General features: G+C 36.0%; 1 protein-coding gene across 1 annotated transcript in view; it reads right to left on the bottom strand.

Moving 5' to 3' along the window:
* Positions 1-1,325: 1,325 nt before the first annotated feature.
* slc20a2 (solute carrier family 20 member 2) overlaps positions 1,326-23,414 on the bottom strand; it is a 33,438-nt gene continuing 11,349 nt past the window's right edge. Inside the window, 5 exon segments of the mRNA XM_051117363.1 lie at positions 1,326-5,114; positions 12,679-12,763; positions 15,760-15,945; positions 19,672-20,281; positions 20,374-20,583. Of these exon segments, the coding sequence (XP_050973320.1) occupies positions 4,950-5,114; positions 12,679-12,763; positions 15,760-15,945; positions 19,672-20,281; positions 20,374-20,583 (1,256 nt within the window). The 3' untranslated portion in view covers positions 1,326-4,949.

Here is a 23,414-nt window from a genome sequence, read left to right as displayed (position 1 = left end):
TAACAAAAACACATTTCCTTGTTATTCTGAGTGCACACAAATAAATGTCTTTACAGATTCGAAAGAGGTATCACTTTTATCTCTCTGACCAAAAATGACAGAGTATTTTAAGAGCAAGTGACCGCACCAGCGCCTCTCATCGGTCATGCAGTGAGCACGCTACTATTCTGCACAGACACTTAACTAGCGCACATTTTTCTAGGTTAACATTATATTCAGCGGTCAAGACAAAAAACTTTCAGGTGAAAAGCCATATTTGAGGTTGATAAATGATAGGTGAGCATTTGTTTGTCCTGGCCGATTATATTACCACACAGACCAGCCGTTAACAATCTGTCCGTCACAGACTGCATGAGTTCGCCGCTTCCTCTGGAATGTTTTTTACTGCGACTAACCTACTAATAAAATTTTGGTCAACTAAGCCTTTTCTCCTTGACTAACAGTTAGTCGACTATTAGGGGGTGGCTGTTACTCCTCAACAAAGGCGAGCTTTGCCATTTGATTCATTCTGCTTGAGGCTTGGTCACTGCAAATTTCACTTTCAGTCCAACTTCTCTTAAATGTCCCAAGACAGATTCTTACCCTGTTTAGCACTGAACTGGCAAGCAATTCCAGCTGCAGTGTTGAACCTATTCCCCATTGAAAGTCTCTGGATTATCACATCTTCTCATGCAGTTGTCTTACGTGGACGACCAGCCTTTTTGGTGGACTGGAATGAATTAGTATCATTGTAACCCTGGAATATTTAAGAAATCACAGATTTGGAATGACCAGCTTCTCCTGCAGTGGCTGAAAGGGTCATCCCTTTGGCCTTTATCTGGATAACTTCCTGTCACAGGATTTCAATCACCTTCAATCTTGCGATCTTAGTGAAAATTGAAGGAATGCTGCCAGTTAAATTGGGTTTGTTATATAATTATGGAAATTAGCACCAGGTGGCAGATTAACACCAATAACAATTTCTGAAATATGCTTAAAACCTGCTTTTCTACTCCTGTTTGTATAACTTCAAATAAGACTAAGCGTTGACCTTTAAATTTAGGAAGTTATAGGTTGTTCTCTAATTTTGATCTCCATTGTAGATAAGTCTGATCTCAATAGCCTGTTATTGTACACTTTTGTCTAAAAAATTAATCGTAGCTGTCATACATGGAAGGCAATGGTACTTCTATATAATTTTTCCAAATAGGTTTCCCCCATCATCCACTGGTTGCCCAAGTTTAGTTCCACCCTAAACTTGAAAAAGCATTTTAAAAGAAAAAAAAAAGAAAAAACACACTTCAACTTTAAAACATCAGTTACCAAATCAAAACAGGAGATCGGCAGATTGTTATTCTTTGTAATTTTAATTCCCATAATTTAATTAGTTAAAATGCAGACAACTTTCACAAAAAAAGTTCCAAAAAGAAAGAAAACAGCAATACAGTACATATGCAGATAAGGGGGGGTTTGTTAAAACTGAAGCCCTGTCTTAAGATGGTTCCAGACAGTTAACAGCATAGCATTCACATCATGGCAATAGAGACGACACACAGCAGGCAATCAGCAGGCCAGCAGAGGATTGGGCTACATTCTATTTTCAAGTGCAGATAAGAACATGGAAACCTAATAAATGATATTAGTACACTACGGGAGAATGTCACTACTAGGCTGCCAAGAACAGTTATGAAACCTTTTATCAACACGCTGGTTGTGGATAAGGATGATTTTGTTTCTGTAAATCTTACACAGTGATCTCTCATAACATGTCCATCTAATAACACAGAATGGCTGAGGTTTTTGATTTAGCATAGTGGTTAACATGCCATCCTTTGAATATGTAACTCTGTAGCCAAAATACTGCAGCCTCATGTCCGTTGACGCAAATACCTGAACACAGATGCGATTCCGAAATTCAATGCAATTCTGGACGTTGCCGCAAGGGGCGGGAAATAGAGTAAATTTAATCAGTTATGACGCAGCAACAATTTGAAGAGAATCTCAATCTAACGTTAAGAACGTAAACCCATTTACTTTAATGTCAGGTACAATTCAAAAGCCAATTCAGCCGCTTTCTTGAGTACTACAGACTGAGGTTTGAGTCTGCGTTCGTGTAGTTGCGTAAACAATGGCGTTTACTACGCATGTGGAAGATTTCGCTGGCGTGCCGTTGTAAAACAAACCAAGTCATAGCAGAAAGGCAGATTATATCGTCAGGTCGATGCAAAAAAATCGGATGCAGGTTAGTAAAAAGTTTTACTGGATCTTGCTGTACCCCTGTCTGACTCTAAACGGTGTTACCGCCACTGCTGGTGGAGGTCCGATTGACCACATTTCTGGCAGCTCAATATTGCATTTCAGGGAAACAAAATTACAAAGTTAGCCTTACTTTTCAAAAAATAATCATGAAAAACTCACAACCACTCACTCTCACACAAGGGAGAGACGTCCCTGGGCAAGAAAAAAAAAACGATGGGTATATGGAACCAATCCACATTATGACCCCCTGCCTGAACTTTTTTGAACAGACTCGTAACCATCTTTAGGAAATTGTTCAGTGGTATTCAGCACTGAATTTTCTTCTTATTAGTTACTTTACTTTAACATAATTACTGCTCAGCAGCCCAGTTTACTCTCCATGTGAGAAGTCACCACCCAGGTAGAACTTATATATGTAGAAAAATATAGTTTAATGAAATTTATATCTATTAATTTCTTTTATTATTATTATTTTTTTAAAATCATATCCACCATGTAAAGTTGTGTACTACATATAGCAGTGTGACATAACACAGGATCATCATGGTTCACACTGCTAAAACACAAAATGACATGAAACACCTTTGCACTATGCCTGGTTATTTCATATTTAATTTGTGATTAATAGTTAGTTGATTGGCATTTTTAGGCAACTGCAATGAGTTATTCTACAATATGATTACAATGTAAACACCACAGTACTGAAGTTACTGTATCCAACAAACAGTAAAGCACAACATTACAAGGCAAATGGCCATATAAGCATAGATTTGTTCTTGATGAAAAAAAAACAAAAAATACACAAAAAAAGATAAAGAGAAACAGCAACACTTTGCATTGGTTCAAAGCCACACATTTGTACAGTTTTCAAATCTGATGACTATCCCGAGGCAGCTTACAATGTCTGGTGCTCAGTTCACCTGATATCACATGGTCATTTAATGTGAGCCTGGCCATTTTTGGACTAAAATCATGAGATTTTTTTTGGTTTCTTGTGGCGTCAGAGCATCGCTATGTGACACATTTATGCCACTGAATCACAAACTGACCTGATGTCAAACAAACTTCTCTTCTGATAAACCTCAATGTGATGTCAGTGAGGCTGAATCAAGTATCTGGATGCTGATATAAGACTGATAACCAGACCAGGCGTCTAGCACTGCCTCTCGAAACATCATATATGCGACGTGGGTAAAATTGTTTGTGTGTTGTGCTGGTTTTATGGGTGATTTTGGCTGTCCTGGCACATACAGGTATTTATATTGGCATCATCCGTTGGGCTCTGAGAATTATTATATACTATTGCTAGACTGAACTACTAGCATCCTTTATATAGTGTTTAGATGTTGTTTAGAAATACAAACACTGTCAAAGAGTATGGCAATTAAACATGATCATCTCAATCTTTGGCTACTGATTATCCAAAAAGAGAAAAGAAAAAATGAAATGGGTAAAAATCACCTAGTAATATGTACAAAAGTTTAATTTAATACCTCAGATATGACTCCTTTATGATACTAACCAGCTCCTTGTTATATTTTTATTTAAATGACGGTGAATGTTTTACGTTTCACCAACATGAGGATTCTTTAGGGTAGGCAATGAGAAAAAAGTGAATTTTTTTTGCAATTATACTCTGACAGGATTATGGATGTAGTGTCTTGTCATAGTAAAATATTTCTTTTTTTTTAAATATTTGCTCTTTTTCATATGCTTGGAAGAGCATATGTTTCATGCAACTACCAAACCTGGTCTAAATTCTCCTTAAATGTAACAATATAAGACCTCGAAATAAGACTCAACTAAAAATCTAAACTCCATAGCTGAATATATACACAGTAGAAATTATAGTAGCATACATAGTTCAAAATATGATTTTGTCTTTACACCTTTTGTGTTTTTAGAAAGTTATGAATGGTAACATGTCTAAAAATAAATACAACAATAAAAGAACAGGGAATTCTTACACATTACCCACTACAAAATGTTTCATTGATAATATTTCATGTATAGAGATAGCACAGTTTTGTCACTTGTCTTTTATGTGGCATAGAGAGTGGACTGAGGTATGATTTTAGCAATGCAGCTAATGTAGGTTTTGAACAGCAGGATGCTTCTCAGTGTCATTTACTGTACACCAAAGTTTGATGTTTCAGTAAATGGGAATAAACACATGATATATTTCAAAACATTACATTTAGAGGCCCAAGAGTAGTTAATAGCTATATTTTTGTGCCAATATATTGTGATTTGTGCCATAAAACCAATTTTCTCGTCCCATTCTTCATATACTATTGTTTTTTTTTTTTGTAATATTGGCAATGAGTATTTGTACTGTATGTGCACATGTGTCCAGTTCTCCGTCCGTTTACTCCCTTGAACATGTAGGACCACAAATGTACAAGAGCTATTTTTTTTTGGAATTTGAAATGGTACCATTTGAAATCACGAGTCAAAGATCTGACGCTTTATGGTAACGTTTCAACAAAACAATAGAAAAACTGAAACGGAAATAAATACTCTTGACAAGATTTAAGGATATTTAAGTCAAAGGATTCTGGATGCTTTTCCAGGCAGCATTTGAAGACTCTCCCCCACCCTCTGGCTGTCCCCTTATATCTTGCTATTTTTTTTTTATATCTGTCTGTTTCTCGGTTTTATTTTTTTCGTCATTACCTTCCTATACCTCCCTCTCTTCCCCATTTTCCATCTCAAACGTAAGGCAGTATGCCGTAGACGAACAGGGCCATGACAGCAGCGCTGAAGAGGCCTGCTACAGGGACGGTCACAAACCAGGCCAGGAAGATGTTCCGGAAAAGACGCCAGTCCACGGCCTTCCTGGAGCGGAGCCAGCCCACCGCCACCACTGAGCCCACCTGCACCCACAGCAAAGGCAAAAATCAGCAGTAGCACGATACACAAATATGAAAACAATAAAAGGTGGATTTCATTTTTCAGGGTGGAACTAGTACAATTTTTATGGAATGTATTTTGTTATTTCTATAAAGGCTTTTTAAAGACCCCATGAAATCACAAAGGTTTCTGTCTTGTTTCAATCTTCTGTTGAAACAGGAAGTTATGCTGGCACATATTGAAGTCAATAGCCTTTAGTTAAAGGAACAGATATGGCTCTTTGATATTAGTATGTGATAGAATGAGGATTGATATTGTCATTCTAGCAGCACTGGATGATATAGAATAAATATTGAGATTCACATTGAATGTTGTCAACAGACTGAAATATATCAAAATTATATTTAGCTGTATTGAAATGATGTTTGAACACAAGATGCTATTACAACACCTGCCTTAAAGGAAACCCTGGGTATTAAGACTAGTAAAATATGTGACAGATACATTATTTAAAAAATTAAAATGATCATGGATGCTCCAGAAGCAAACACAATGCATTAAGAGCCAGGGGGTGAAAACTTTTTGAATTTGAAGATCAGGGTAAATTGAACTTATTTTGTCTTCTGGGACACATGTAAGTATCTTCTGTAGTTTCTGAAGGGCAGTACTACATGAAAAGAAATATGATATTTAGGCAAAATAAGAAAAATGTACATTTTTCAATCTTCATTCTGTTCAAAAGTTTTCACCCTCTGGCTCTTAATGCATTGTGTTCCCTTCTGAAGCATCAGTGAGCGTTTGAACATTCGGTAATAGCTGCAAATGAGTCCCTCAGTTGTTCTCAGTGTGAAAAGATGGATCTCAAAATCATATAGTCATTGTTGGAAAGGGTTTAAATATGCAAAAATGCTGAAAAAACAAAGAATTTGTGGGACCTGGAGAATTTTTCTGAAGAACAGCAGGCAGTTTAACTGTTCAGGACAAACAAGCAACTTATGAACAGCTATCACTAAACAAACAAAAAAGATAATTCTGGGTACAACACAGTATTAAGTACCAAGCGTATTTAAACTTTTGAACAGGGTCATTTTTAATAGTTCAACTATTATTTTCTCTTGTAGACTATATGTAAACGTATTTTATGTGAAATATCTTATTCAGGTCAGTAATAAATAAAAAACAACAAGCATTTTGTATGATTCCTCTTATTTTGATAAAATAATTAACATTTTGTAGATTCTGAAAGGTGTATGTAAACTTTTGACTTTAAGTCTTAATACCCAGGGTTCCTTCCCTTTAAAGAAAGAGTTCATGTAAAAATTTACATTTTGTCATCATTGAATCTTAATATCATTCCATAAGTATATGACTTTTGTTCATCTTCGAAACAATGAATATGTTTTTAATATTCCCTCATAACTTTTGTCTATCCAACCAAAACTTTCACGTATCAAAAAACAGTGTTGCGGAAAGTTACTTTTAAAAGTAATGCATTACAATACTGCATTACTCCACAAAAAAGTAACTAATTGCGTTACTTAGTTACTTTTTTATGCAAAGTAATTTGTTATGTTACTTTTCCGGTACTTTTTGTCACCTGGGCTAGGCTTGCTTATTTATTTTTAACAACAACAACAACAGCAACAACAAAAGTTATATTTTTGGCAACACTAAGAGCCTTTTCACACCAAATTAATCAAATTAATAAATAAGCCTCAGGCTGAAGGAAGTGCCTCTGTATCTTACTCCCAATTTCTCTCAAGATGGGGACAGGAGATTTGTTGCTGAAAGTAAATGATGGTTTAAAAAAAAAAAAAAAAAAAAGTAATGTGTTCCTTCACTAGTTACTTTGAAAAAGTAATCTGATTACATAACTCACATTACTTGTAATGCGTTACCCCCCAACACTGTCAAAAAGTATAAAAAGACATTGTAAAATTAATCCAGAGGAACAAACCAATCCGAGATGTTACATGATTTCATTCAGGCTTTTATTCATAAATTGGCTTGCTTACTCATATTTAATTTGAGGTTTTATCTTGCAAGCAAGCAAGGACAGTTGAGCTTTTGTATGAATAAAAAGCCTAAAATCTGATGATGGCAGAAGTTTCACGTTTGGGCAAACCATTGCTTTTATGATCTCATTCTTGTAAATTCTGACAATATACTTAACATATTTGATGCATCACCCAATTATACTTTACAGAGAGAATTTTACTAAAAACGTGGGCTACATGGTTTTAAAGCTAACAGACATAGGCTGATGCAAATTCTGATTTCATAGGGTCATGAGCATATCTCCTCTAAAATAACAAAATACATGGATTTGATTAACTGTTCAAACTCCTGGGTAGGGGTTAGTTAGAGAACACAAAGTACCGGAAGATTTGAAATCAAGCGTTCTTTTTCTTATTAAATCTGGGTCATCTGTGCTGTCTGCACACTGAAGAGGGATTTACAATTAGGAGCTAGTGTCTAGTGCTTTTAACAAAGCCATTATCCTGCGGTGCGTTAGTCATGTTCTCCTTTTGCTTGAAAGGCAAAGTCATGTCATGTCCTGCCTAACACAGGGCAGCAGGAGGAGTAACATTTCCATACATGCTGTGTGACTCAGGGGTTCTGGTGACAGGTGTTGTGCTAGATACAAGAGCGATCTGGCTCTTCTTATACGGTCAGTGTAACCGAAGCCTCCGTCACAGGGGGGCTAAATCTGGAGCAAAAGTCAACCCAAAGTCAACAGCGGAGAATAAAAGACTTCAAGTCTTTAATTCTCCCATGATTTAGACCCCTTGATCTACGCAAACTTCATGTAAGACGCTTGACCTGCGAGCCATGTGACTAATCCATGAAATCAAAGCAAGCATTGTGACCTTTCTGTGAATTTGTTTAGCAAACAAGATGTATTTTTTGAGGCTCTAATCAATATAAACCTGATGAATATGTGACTCCTCCATTGCTGCAATGTCTTTGTTCCCATTTCATAACAATGCAATATAACTGGACAAAGCCCATCTGAATATTAACGGGCTGCCAATTCATATTTTGGATGCTGTGACACAAAGACATGACATGCTCGCAGTAGTAATGCAGTTAACTCTAATACCCAAACTAGGGCTGTCAATCAATTAAACAAGATGATTCTGCAGATATGCAGATTAATTAATCAAATCAACATTTACCCAGAAAAGCCCCCAATTAAAGACAATTCAAGCACATTACATTATTATAGCAGACAAAAGCCCTGAATGCAACCCTGTTTACCAACATTTGCTGATTTGTGTGATTTTCATATTTTGATGCGAAAAAAAAAAACATGAATTGAACATTATAAACAAAAAAAAAAAAAAAAATCAATTAGCTTCATATTGGGTAACAGGGTTGAAAAACAGCCTTAAAACTAAGCTGTCAGTCAGTAACAGCGTTCTTATTGTTAACTTAAAACTAAAACTAATAAAAACATTTTTTGTTATTGAAATAAAGCTAAAATAAAATAAACACAAACATTAGATTAACTTTTTTTCTTAAAAACACTTTTTAAAGTAGAATTACGAAAATACTAAAATTAAACCTGAAATAAAAATGACTGAATGACAAAATGAATTAATGACAAAAGATTACTAAAACAATGGAAAACTAAAATGAAAACTAGGGGCGAGCAAGTTTGTTATATATAAATGTGGATTCAAAGTCCTCAAAGTATATTTATATATTTATTAAATCAAATGTAAATTCAGTCACATTTCCTTTGTTAAATAGACATTACTTACACTATCAGAATTTTTTTATATTTTTACAATAACAATGTAATCAATATTCTATTTATTAAAGCCAAGTACGAATCTCATCAGTTTAGTGTTTTTAAGCATTTTATTCCAAAATAATAATTCAAGGCAGCAACCATTTAAACTGTATATTTTATTTGTGAACTTATGTTCAGCTATTCCTAACAATCATTTTTGTAATCGATTAATCTGTCGATTATTCTGACGATTAGATTAGATCTAAGTGAACAGTATAGCCTTTAAAATGACTTAAAATACATATGTATAGCAATGAGGTAACAATAATTAGTTCAAATAAAGTATCAAAGGCAAGTAATATAGTTTTATTGAACAAAACTGTTAAAATACATAATGTCTTATAAACAAAAGTGTTTATGTACATCACGCGCCAACGCACCGACGATTATTTTTACACTTACTGCATGATCAAATCCATGTTTAATATTGACTCAACAAACATTTAATTCAAATATCCGCTTAATCTTTAATATTTGGCCATTTCTTTATAATAGAAAAGCTACAGCCACTGTCATTTTGTGAATGTGAACATCAAAACGTGTAAAATCAGAGTGAGTGTTTAAACTTTTATTTTGAAATCACGATGACAGTTAGCATAGCAGATTTACGTATTCCGTGTTTGTGCAGTTTATAAATTATTTACCTTACAAATCTGATGAAATAGCACACGTTGCGTTCCCAGAAGAACATCGTAATAAACCCAAACTCACAACAACATGCAGAGATGGAGTTTGAGACGCTCCACACATCTAAATAATAACAGTTTGTTGTGGAGCAGCATTTACAGTGAACGGAGCCGCTGAGAGACGCACATACACGCATGTAAATAATTAAAGCGCATATATTAAACCTGCATCGCAAATATTTATTTAATTGAATCATAGCATTTGCGAATTCTTAATTTTTAAGAAACTTTTTTTAAAACTTTTTTTTTCGTAAAATTAATTTGATTTTTACATGGGTTTAATATGTGGAATGCGCCAATCCCGGTATTTTGCCGATTATTAGACACAGGCAAAATGCAATCGACTTATTTTTTTTAATTGAATACTCGAATAGAATCTTGGAATCATTGCAGCTCTATTTTTAATTGTTAACTTTTAACTATTTTTGAATTTTTCACATCAGTCCTCATCTAAGCTTTGTAAATATTGGTCACAGACACAGAGATTTTCATTGCATTTCACCATTAATTTTGGCATTAACTTGACAGCCCTAATCCAAACTGAACCTCGGCCCTTTACCTTCAGCCTCAATCCAGGTTTTCAAGCACTAGAAAGATTTGACAAGAAGTTTAGGAATCTGAATAGAGGTCATGTAGAAGAATGAGGTATCAGCCTGAAGCCAAACATGCTTAAAGCCCTTGAATGCCCCTTGTATCACAAATCATCCCAAAACATCACAAGAGAATAGAGAATAAATAGAGGTCAGCTCATTTTTGCTCTAGGAATGTGTTGTGACAAAAAGTAAACAAGCTTTTGTATTGGTATTTTGACTATAGGTGAGGTTGCTGGACTCATTTCTGTCAAGTATTAGCCTAACATTATTACCTACTTTTAAATGAAATCACTGCAAGTTTGGTTTGGTTAACACATTTAGTGACTGGACTACAATGTATCCACTACACAGTATCTTTTAAAAACATACCGACTTCAATGAATCCATTTTCTTTAAAACAACTAAGCAGATGAACAAAGAATGAATCAAATAAATGAATCAAAGCTGCAATCCTGGAGTTACATGTTTGCAGAGGTGAGCACTGATTGGCTGATTATGCTAGCGAAGCTATGGGGGTGGAGTTTAGCACTACCAAAGCTCCACTACTATACCAATACCTTGCAGTGGGTGGAGCTTATAGGAACGCCCACATTTGAGGCAACGAGCACTGTTAGAGCGCTCATTACTTCAATGCAAAATCCACTGTGAAAAGACGACAAATGACAAGACAAAGACAAACACAACAGATAAACGTAAGAGACGCATGTAGCATGGAGCAAGACACCAGTGACCCGAGCAAACACGGACAAATACACAGCAACATGCCATGAGAGACATGAGGAGGAAGGGGACAAAGAGATGATGTAGTGAAGCATCACTCAAGCATAGATCTGTGAAGAAAAGAGAGTTATTTCATCCTGTATGCACCAAGGCCACGTCTGAGAGAAGAGGAGGGAGCGCTCGTCTTCATTTCTAAAGGGTTTGAGAGAGTCATCTCAGCCTTGATGAGAGCGGTCATTGTCCCAGGATTGACATCAGTGTGCAGTAGAGTTGGTTTAGTAACATTAGAAACAGTGACTAAGCCAATGACATCAGTAACTGGATGGTTGAGATCAGTAAATCTAGGATGCCTGACAGAGTATAATCTTGATTAAAAATAAATAAATCAAATGTCATTATCACTTTCAGAAAAAAAAGAAATGCTTATCCAGAAAATTGTTAAACAACTTGTATGATATTAATAAAAATCTAAATTATGTCCAACATAAATTTAATTTATGTGATTTCCTTATTTTCTAACAATAAAAATTAATAATTTGTTTAATAAAACTATTTATGCAATAATTCTTTATTTAGCTTTACTAATAATTAATTAATAATATTAAGAATATTAAGAATTATTTATAATTATGAAATGATAATTATTATAATTACTATAAATATAACATTTCAAAATTATATTAAAAAGTCTATTAGTCTAGTTAATTTCAGACTATGTTAATTGTAACAGTTTTATTTTACTATTATTTCTTATTTTCGTTCATTTTTAGTATTATTTATTAATATTTTGAATTGGCTTTTATTTATATATTTTGAGTTTATCTTATTTTCAGTTTCATTTAGTTTCCATTTTAAGTCATTTTCTTGTGTGCTTTTGTAATTTTTTTTTTTTTTAATACTTTGCTTTAATTTTTAAGCTTTAGTAAGTTCAGTATTTCACCTTAAACATTTTTTATTTCAGTTCTTCTTCTTCAGCAACATTATTTATTTTTAACTTTTTCATCTTATATTTTATTGCAGCTTTATTTCTTAACTTAATTCATTTAACCTTAACTTTGGTAACCGGACGACAATAATATTTTTATTTACTTGATTAACATTACACCTGTGGTAACTATGCATTTTTTTCAATTAATTATAATTATAAAATGATACAATTAAATTATAATTATTATTATTATAAATATAACATTTCAAAATTATCTAGTCAAAAAAATGATATAAAATTATATCAGTCTAGTGTTATTTTAGTATTATTTCTAATTTCATTAATTTCTAGTAATATTTATTAACATTTTGAATTGGCTTTTATTTATATATTTTGAGGTTCTTGGTTTTTTTTTTTTTCATATTTACCTTTCATTTTTAAGTTTTAGTCTGAACATTACACTTGTGGTAACAGCTGTTTTTTTACAATTAATTCTAATTATGAAATTATAAAATTAAATTATAATTATAATAATTATAAAATTAGATCTAGATCTAGCACAGTTCAAGACGAGGCAGGACATGTCAAAATAATTGTCAGACATTTGACTGTGTGTGAAACAATAGAGTAGCAGAACATGAGATTTTTCCGTTTCTTGTAACAGGACAGCACCCTATTTGTGGAAAGTGTCAAGTTGTTGTGCATCCATGTCATTATTTATCAATAACAAACAGCATTATATGCTGCAAGCTGATGTGGGCACCTCTCATCCCCTGTAAAAACAGACAGCTCCCTCCCTCTCTCCGGTGGCGTGCACACAACAACCTAAGGGGGCCAGCTGGGCTCTGACCCAATCTTTACCTTGCAGTGTGTCGTACTGATTGGAAGTCCGATATTGGACGCCAAAACAACAGTGACCGCTGAGGCCAGCTCAATGGTGAATCCACTGCGGGGGAGGGCAACAAAACACAACTTTATACAGTTACACCTGTAGTTCAACCAATAATGACAAGGCATGCCGTTGAGAGAGGCTGGTGCACGTACAGCATGCAGGTCTGGAGAAGCGGAAACATTTTAACAGGCATGCAAAAAGTCCTCAAGGAGATGAAGGTGGTGGAGTAACAAGAAAACAAGGTTGACAGGTTTTTTGTGAGTTTTCGCCTATTAAGTGTGAGCGTGTATAACAGGGTAGACACGTGTGCATGCATGCAGGTGGAAACAGCGGCAGTTCTGTGATGATTACGCTTGTGCTGATAAACTCTCCTGTGGCCTCTTAAAACACACAGACAGCATGAACGTGCGAGTTAGATATGCACTGTGCACAAACAAGCAGACAAACCTTACACTGAATCATGCATCTAAACATCCCTAGGTTAAAAAAACAACTCCTTCCTGTCAACAAACATCAAAGCCAATGAGCAAGCTGACAGATGCCGATTGTTATTTCTGTGAGTTATGTGAGGGCATGGGACTGGGAACATAGCCACCTGATGCACTCTCATTCAGTATCGACTGGATTGTCATGCAGGATTTGTAGAGTGACCTTTAAGTGGGAAATCTGTTCAGTCACACACACGTTGAGAAACTGCAAATTGTTCCAGTAAATCCAAACCATTTTCAAATAATAACAATTTTTTTTTTAGAGCCGTATGATTTCCACGCTGCCATAGGGTCTTAAAAATGTAATTTTTGTTAGATACCAAACTACTGTGAAATTGTGAAAGTTTCACGATTTCAATTAATTAGACATGTTTTTTTATTAATATGATTTAACCATTAAAACAGAGTCTAGAAAAATTTAAACGGAATCCAAAAAATTTGTAAACGAAAAAAAACTGAATTTGAAAATTTAGAGAGGGAAAAAAAACTTGGCAAAAAATAGTTTTATTTCATAGTGCCCTATTTTTATTAAATCTTGTTGAAAGTTTGTCTTTAGAAAATATTTAACATAATCATTTAAAAAACAATCCTATTAACTTTTACAAATGTTCTTTTTTGTTAAAGTTTATTGCATTTTTTTTTTCACTCTATTACTATATTTTTTATTTTCCTAATTATACTGTACTACATTGTTCTGTGCGGTTGTATTCAACACTTAGAAGTCTGTATGTGGTGAGATTCACAAAGCAGGGCTGTCAAATGATTAATTGCGATTAATCGCATCCAAAATGTCTGATTTACGTAACGTGTGGGTACTGTGTATATTTATCAGGATCAGGTGTGTTTAATTAGGGTTGCATCTAAACTCTGCAGGGCTGCGGCCCTCCAGGACCGGAGTTTGACACCCCTGATACAGAGCCTAAAACTAACCTTTTGCCACGCATACGCACTGCAAACAGAGTATGTGTGAAACAGGTGTACAAATACAAGCCAGTCTCTCTTTTATCCATTGTCAGTGAAACACCATCTCTCGCTAAAACACAGAGAACCGTCATGACTTTCAGATGTTTGCGTTCCGTTCCTTGTGACTGGTTAGATGTTTTGTCATAAGCAATTATGACAAAACGTCTAACCAGTCATGATGATTTTTGTCTCCGGAAAATACTGTTTTGTTCGATTACGTCAGAAACAGCGAATATCTTTAAAAACTCACTGTCGCATTGCATTGTTATAATTCTTAAAAGTTTTACCCGCCAACTGGTAACTGACACGGTAACATATACTCGCCAATGCCGATTTTTAGTTTTACGCCCTGAATATATAAAACACACACCTAAATATTTATCAAATATATACACATAATAAATATACACAGTACACACACATATATTATGTAAACACAAACTTATTATTTATTACTAATTATTATTATTTTGGATGTGATTAATCACAATTAATTTTTTGACAGTCTTAACATGAAGAAACCATAATTTACTATTAAAATCATTTCTAAATTTAATATAAAAATATATATATAAAATTTTAAAGCTTAGACATGAACGCAAACATATTATTACACCAAAATAATTTGCTTGGTTATTTCAAAGGCTTATTTAAAATCATTTTTGGTTTTGGAGTTTTGTCCAGTCACATTTCAGTGCATCAGTGTTTAGTAATATTGATTTCCTAATAGCATCCCTATAAAAATGATCTGCAGTTCGCTTTCTCAGAACACTGACAAGACTTCTTTTTATAGCTTTGTTCTGATTATCAACTCAAGCTCATTTGTTTTTGACAGTTTGTCTTGTTACTAAGAGAAAGCAAGGTCGCCAAGGCCGTGTGCACAAGTGTCTGGCTAAATTTAGCAAACCCAGGCAGTTCTGAGCGCAGGGTGCAAAACAGGGTCTCTAAACTGCCTTTATTCTAAAGTGTGTTAAAAATTTAAATTAAGGTCATTCTACGGTGATATTTAACCCGATTTGTGGTGGTAACACAAAGAGGGATTGAGGGCAAGTACCCAAACGAGAGAGGAGAAAAGCCGATAAACTGAACTAATCTAGCAAGATTTCAATATCAGATAAACTGTTGTGACCCTGCTGCCAAAGCACATGCTCCGTTTCTGTAGTCTACGATTACACCTTCAACACTGGTTTAGGACCAACAGGAAGGTTTCAGTTCTGTCAGCTATTTTCAAACAAAAACCGGTCCTCCACTTCTTTAATTTTCCACTTGCTACAGGAAGAGATAGACAACTTTTGTATTGTTGGAAATAAATAAAACATGGAAAAATGGTGCGTGTTTGTGTCATGGGTTTCCTGTAAGAGGCCACTTAACTTAAGCCCACTGTACACTGTGCAATTTCTTTATTTTTTTTGGTTGTTGCTTGTTAGATTGTAAGATATTAAGCCAGTGAGATCTTAGGTAAAATTTGCGTACAAAGTGTGCACTGGGCTTAAAAAGATTTCTTGCACTGGATTAATCATCACATTTGCATGCAACAGGACCACATGCATCAATTATCATGCACAAACATCATGCTCTCCACCAAAAGGCTGATCTCACCTGGAGGGGGTGATGGGAGTGAGGTCTTTGCCCATCGTTTGAATGACACGTCGACCCCAAACCCACAGTCCGGCACAGATTCCCAAGCCGCCATAGAACAGCAGCCAGACCGGTGTTGCCGCATCCTGCATCACCCCACCCTGGTCGTAAATCATCCACAGAGCCACCAAAGGACCAATTGCATTACTGCAGAAAAGAAAAAAACAAACAGGGGAAGTGACTACAACAAGGTTACAATGCAACTGTTTGGGGTGAAGCCGCTTTGTCTTTAAAATAAAAATATATTACTTTATGGTAATGAAATGAGTCAAAAACAAAAATGTATACTTTATGTTTTTTGAAAATTCTTTATAATTTATATACTTTTTAGCCTCGAATGCTCGTCTTGTCTAGCTCTGTGTGAACTCTGTATTCTGGTTCAAGACAGTAAGGGTAGGTCGAAAAACTCCCATCTCATTTTCTCCAACTTCAAAATCATGCTACATCACTGCAAAAGTACTGTCCCAGTGTTTACAAAGTGAACGTGCAAAGATCAAATGGCCTTTACAAAAAAAGTTAAAACAACGATGTAGAACTATTTTGAAGTTAGAGAAGAAAATGAGATGGGAGGTTTATCGACCTACCCTAACTGTCTTGAACCACATTTGAGGTTAAAAAGTATATAGATTTAAATTTTTTTTTTAGATTTAATTTCGTTTTGGTAGATAAGACCCTTATTCCTCAGCCGGGGTCATTCTGAGATCCTTGAGGCTGCATTTAAACAGCATTTTGGAAGTTCAATCTTGCGGGCACCATAGAAGTCCACCATATGGAGAGAAATCCTGAAATGTTTTCCTCAAAAAAAAAAAAACAATTTCTTTACGCAGTGTTTTCCCTACCATTATATTAGGGGGGCGCCCACATGAATTGCCTCTGTATGAATGAATGGCAGAGACGCGGGTTTGTTTAACTTACTACATTCATACTGAAGCATGCGTGATGTTCGCTGTGATTTTCGGCCTCTGCGTCTCACTATATGATGACATGAACACATAAACTTAATCTTGCTGTGAGAGTCAGTACCCTTTCAAAAGTTACCTTATTTATCTCTAAAATGTGCATGAAAGTACATTAAATGATTAGTTCACTCCAGAATTAAAATTTCCTGATAATTTACTCACCCCTATGTCATCAAAGATGTTCATGTCTTTCTTTTTTCGATTGAAAAAAAAAGGTTTTAGAGGAAAACATTCCAGGGTTTTTCTCCATATAGTGGACTTCAATGGGGATCAACGGGTTGAAGGTCCAAACTGCAGATTCAGTGCAGCTTCAGAGGGCTCTACACAATCCCAGCTGTGGAATAAAAGTCTTATCTAGCAAAACGATTCGTCATTTACTAAAAAAAAAAACAAATTTATTTACTTTTTAACCACAAATGCTCATCTTGCACTAGCTCTGCGATGTGTGTCTACAGCTTCACGCATTACCCAATGCACTGGAAAGGTCATGTGTGGTTAGTTCTTTGTCTGTAAATTTCAGTTCAAAAAGGGTAGAGCGAAAACTCCATCTCATTTTCTCCTCCAACTTCAAAATCATCCAACACTGTTGTATTACCTTTTTTTTGTAAAGTGCGTAAAGGGACGTTCTTTGCATGTTAACTTTCTATACACTGGGTCGTATTTCCGCCTACGTCATGCGTGACCTTTCCAATGAACTACGTAATGCGTGACGTCAAGCTAGTCCAAGACAAGCATTTGTGGTTAAAAAGTATATACATTTTTTGTTGTTGCAGAAAATGACAGATCGTTTCACTAGATAAAACCCTTATTCCTCGGTTGGGATCAAGTAGAGCCCTTCGAAGCTGCATTAGAACTGCAATTTGGACCTTCAACCTGTTGATTGCCATTGAAGTCCACTCTATGGAGAAAAATCCTGGAATGTTTTCTTCAAAAAACTTCATTTTTTTTCAAATGAAGAAAGACAGACATGAACATCTTGGATGACATAGAAGTGAGTAAATTATCAGGAAATTTAATTCTGGGGTGAACTAATCCTTTAAAGTGCCCCTATTATGCCTTTTCAAATATGATCTTTCATGCAGTGTGTCATGTAGCTGTATGTGAACATAAACTGTCTGCAAAGTTGTGAAGCCGACAGTGCACGATAAATAAAGTTACTGTCTATCAAAAAAAAAAAGAGTTGGCTCACATTTGCCTGAACAGTCGTCAGGAATTCAAATCTTTTTCTGTTACGGCCATACGTCACGAAGTAACACATTTGCATAATGTCCGCCCACGTTCTACGTCGCGAACAACTTGCCCGCCCACAAACAGTAAAATTTCCATGTGGTTTACGTCACATGGAAATTTACACATACATTATACAGAAGACGCTGTATCCTACGCTGTGAGTAAAACTGTTTCATATTCACTTTTAAAAAATGAATCTTCAAAGATTGTATTTTCTAGCGATCATTCAAAATACATAGTTGTGTATGTTATGTTGTGTAACAACCCTGCACATGTCTTGCTAACCGGCTAACTCAAGCTTCTGTAGTTCTGTTGTTCAGCTGTGGACCCACTGTAGTCTGACAATTTGTGATTGATGCAGCTTGACTGTGTGTCTGTCTCATTCGTTGGAGTAATGATAATGGATGGCGCACGAAGCGGCTTTCACACCGAATGCAGAGAGCGCTGTGCTATGAAACCCATTAGTTTCAATTGCTTCCGCCGCGCGAGGACGACTTGTTTCTACATCGACCAAAGCGCTCGCGCAGCGGAGCGCGCACGCTGCCGACAAAGTCCAAATGAGTTGTTCAAATGAACTTTTTCCCCTGCGCTCTGAAGGGCAGCACTGAACCCAGTGGCCAGCGCAGCGCTTTCCACGTTCGGTGTGAAAGTCACCTTAATGCATTATACAGTGTTGAAGTTTACAACATAGAGGTGTGCCCGGTTCGCTTGCATAATCAAATTGCGAGCACTTTCCACGGTAGTCCGTGCTAACTTGTCAACTTCAGCCGTTTCATCATCAGACGCCGGCTCGAATTGGTATGGTAAAATCGATGCCATATTTTCTACGTGTTGACAAGTGTCCAGGGCTGTCATTCAGTTATGGCAATGGGCGTTTCGTTTTCCCGACACGTGCTGTACGCAGTAGACCAATCATAAAGGACTGCGCCATCTGACCAATCACAGCAGTGAGGGCTCACGGAAAGGAGGGGTTTAGAGAGACTGATTCTTCGAACTGCTTCGCACGAGTCGTTTACGGATCATTTAGAAATGGGGTTTTGGAGAAAACTAAAGTGTTTTTTTGACCTTGCATACATGTAAACCTGTTTTGGGAGTCTATTGAAACAATATTAGCAACCTTTAAAATGGCATAATAGGAGCACTTTAAAAGAACTTAGTACATAAAGTATGCATATTGGTACCTTAATTTTACACATTAGTACCTTCCGAAAAGGTACTGCCCAGTGAATGCTTGTTCTGAGAGTGCAGGAAATGATTTCTGAGAATTTTGTTTACACTTCACACTAAATAGAAACACAGTAATCAAATTATGTCACCAACAAAACCAATTTAAAGATTTTAACTGTTAAAGCATTAAGCAGCTGAAGTTAGCCTAAACTAATGGCCACGTCTCACTTTGGTCTTAACGGTCTTAACAGTCTGGGTATGTGCCAAATCATCTGTAGAGCCATGAACCAGATTCGTGGCACTGAACTGAGGACTTGTTCTCAGGACACACTAATGCTGTGGAATGTGAAGAAATGGTGCACGTAGTACCATTATGAACTGAACTTGCTAATCACAAATCATGCTAAAAAGCAAAAATACTAAAAAAAGAAAATACTAAAGTTTCTAAAAAAAAATACCTGTCGTAGGAAAAAGAATCATGGTTTTTGAATAAATAAATAGACGTCAAGTGGCATACCTGACATCATTCCCCCCATGCGCAAATGATCCAAAACAGGCGGTGAGGATTTGCAGGAAGTGGAAGAGCAGGAAGACTTGAGGGTTGTCCTTCTCCTCCTTGTCCTCATCAACGCAGTCCTCCAGCACCCCTTCAGCAGGGGCCAAAGTCTCCCTTTTATCTGCTGCCAAATTCACATCCACGTCACCTTCCTCCGCTTCAATCTCAGCCTCCGCAACCGCGTTGCAGTAGCTGGAATAGCTGTCATAACGCAATCGCTTCTTCGAATAGAACACGGTGTCGCCCACTAGCTTCTCGCTGTCCTCTGGAGGAGGGGCGCTGGACTCCGAGCGCATCAGGGGCTGCACCGGCATGCCGCAGATGGCTGCTGTGTAGCACGTATAGCTGTTGTTGCGGCGGAGGTGACGGTAGTTGTTGTCGGGACGCGAGCCGCTGCGCTCGTCCTCCAGGCGGCCCAGGTGGATCTTGTGTAGGAGGTCCTTGTAGAGACCAGAGTCCTTGTGAACGGTGTGATAGACCTGGCCGTCGCTTCGCATGTGTCCGTCAAAGCTGAAGCCCCCATTAGACACGGGTGACTTGAGGCAGCCGTTGGTCATGGAGTTGGTGCGACCTGACAGAGGAAAAAAAAAAAACACACGTCAGGTCAATGAAGCAGATTTTGGTCAGATGGTATCCATTAAAAACCAGCTAGGTCTAACGTACCATACACTCTGCCGTTGGGCAGGACTGTGCCTCCATTAGCCAGGCTGTTCAGCTCTCCTGTGGACTCCGCTGTCAGGGGCAGCACAGCATCGTTGCTGCTTTTCGCACCTGGAAGCTCTTTAAACACGGGGGCTTCCTCTTCCTCCTCCGGGATTTTATCCAAACTCTCATCAGAGATGCGGGAAAGAGCATGCTCTTTCTTCAGCCGACCTGTTTTGGGAAAAAAGGCAGGAAATTACTGAATAGAAAGTCATATTAGGTATCAATAATAGGGATGCATGATATATCAGTATTACAGTTGAGGTCAAAAGTTTACATACACCTTGCAGGATCTGCAAAATAAGAGGGATCATACAAAATGTGTGTTGTTTTTTATTTAGTACCAACCTGAATAAGACATTTCACATAAAAGATGTCATATAGTCCACAAGAGAAAATATTAAATTTATAAAAATGATCCTGTTCAAAAGTTTACATCCTCCTGATTCTTAATACTGTGTTGTTACATGAATAATCCACAGCCTTTTTTGTTGTTGTTTTTTTGTTTTGTGATATTTGTTCATGAGTCCCAGGTCCCAAAAATTCTTTGGTATTCAGTTTTTTTTGTGTGTGTATTTGAACTCTTTATAATAATAACACTATGGTTTGAGATCCATCTTTTCACTTTGAGGACAAATTAGGGACTCATATGCAACTATTACAGAAGGTTCAAATGCTCACTGATGCTTCAGAAGGAAACACAATGCATTACGAGATGGGGGTGAAAACTTTTTGAATTTAAAGATCAGGGCAAATTGAACTTCTTTTGACTTCTGGGAAACATGTTTGTATCTTCTGTAGCTTCTGAAGGGCAGAAATAAATACTAAATACTAAATGAAAGAAATAAATATTTAGGCAAACACAAGGACACATCTTTATTCTTTTCATAAGTTTTCACCCCTGGCTCTTAATGCATCATTTTCCTTCTGGAGCATCAGTGAGTGTTTGAAGCTTCTGTAATAGTTGCATATGAGTCCCTCAGTTGTCCTCAGTGTGAGAAGATGGATCACAAAATCAAACAGTCATTGTTGGAAAGGGTTCAAATACTCAAAAATGATGAAAAACCAAAGAATTTTTGGAACCTAAAGGATTTTTTTTGAAGAACAGCAGGCAGTTTAACTGTTCAGGACAAACAAGGGACTCATGAACAACTATCACTAAATCAAAAAAAAAAAACAGCTGTGGATCATTCTTGTGGACTATATGTAAACATCTTTTATCTAAAATCTCTTATTCAGGTCATTACTAAATAAAAAATAACATGCATTTTATATGATCCATCTTATTTTGGTAAAATAATTAACATTTTGCAGATTCTGCAAGGTGTATGTAAACTTTTGACCTCAACTGTATATTGGTTATCGGCCATCTTTTTTTTTTTAGTAACCAAATTAGTTCATATTGGAAATTTAATTTTGCATCATTTTATTTCCATTATTTTTATATCTAGATTACCTTTGCAGTAATCTAACCGTCTCTTTAAGTTAATCTTTAAAAACAATAATAATGCAATAACACTTTTAAAGGCAAACTTTAGCAAATTAAATACAAATTTCTCATACTGGACATTATAATATTAAATTCAATTTGTATAATACACTTCAATCAGCAACAACTGACTTTAGTTTTTAGTGTTTAATTTTAAATATACACTAATAGTTAAAAAGTTTGGGGTGTTTTTTAATGCTTTAAAAAGTTTTAATGTTCACTAAGACTGCATTTATTTGATTAAAAGTGCAGTAAAACAGTACTGTGAAATATTACAATTTAAAATAACTATTTTCTATTTGAATATATTATAAAATGTAATTTATTACTGTGATGCAAAGCTGTATTTTCACCATCATTATTCCATTTTTAGTGTCACATGATCCTTCAGAAATCATTCTAATATTCTGATTTGGTGCTCATGAAATATTTCTCTTTTATTGTTTGTTGAAAAGAGTGGTGCCGCTTAATATTTTGGTGGAAACTGCTTCCATTTTAGAAATCTTATAAATGTCTTTACTGTCACTTTTGATCAATTTAATGCATCCTTGCTGAATAAAAGTATTAATTTCTTTTAACAAGAAAAAAAAAAAAAAACACACTACCTCAAACATTCAACAGTAGTGCAATTTTGACAAAATAAAGAATTTTCACTTGTTGGTATCGGCCAGAATTGTATTAGCAGTGCATCCCTATCAACATAAATGTTATTTGCCGAGCAGACGAGGGGAAGAAGGCAAGCTTTGTGAAACTGGTGAAAAGCTGAAAATTAAAAGCAGCATTAACAAGATTACAGTGAGAATAATATAATCAAGCAAACATAATCACTAATAAACATGGATAATCCATGCTTGAAAAATGTGATATCAGTATGACTACAACTGGCCCCTTTTAAATCGAGCAGTGATAATGAACAACAACAAGCACTTTAAATTAGTGCCCCACGTATTTAATGCTAATTTGAGATTTACTCACAGAATTGACCCAAGCCGGATAAATAAATAAATTAGATTCCTACAACTCTAATGTCTCCCATGGGAAATGCACTACGAGACCCTTGATCTGAAAACAAATGTAATAAAGCATGCAACAGTTTAATGCGCTGATCCGTGAGTGAAAGAGGTGCTTTAACATTTCATTTCATTAGTGATTCACTTCATTAAGACACTTCTCTCATTTAAAACACGTGGGCAGCCAATCTTGCACTGAGAAAGGTGCATCGACTGCACGAGGTCCGTGTGACTCATCTGGAAAAAAAAAATGGTGATGTTCTCAAATAAACAGCTTTAGTTTATTTGCTTTTCATTTCTCTCAGCGTCAGTCGAACGCAACATGGGCCCACAAGCCAGAGCCAGCAAAAGATAGTCTTTACATTACAGAGCGCCCCAGCAGAGCAGCAGATGTTAGGCAAATCCTTCCCCTCCTGAGCTGGTGAAGATGCCTCATGCTGAGTCACATCTTTGATTTTTTCCAAAGCTAGATTAGAAATAACATCTATCTTAATGGCCAGATG

Source organism: Labeo rohita, chromosome 8, assembly GCF_022985175.1.
Source record: "Labeo rohita strain BAU-BD-2019 chromosome 8, IGBB_LRoh.1.0, whole genome shotgun sequence".
NCBI lineage: Eukaryota > Metazoa > Chordata > Actinopteri > Cypriniformes > Cyprinidae > Labeo > Labeo rohita.
This window is presented reverse-complemented; position numbering and strand designations above follow the sequence as displayed.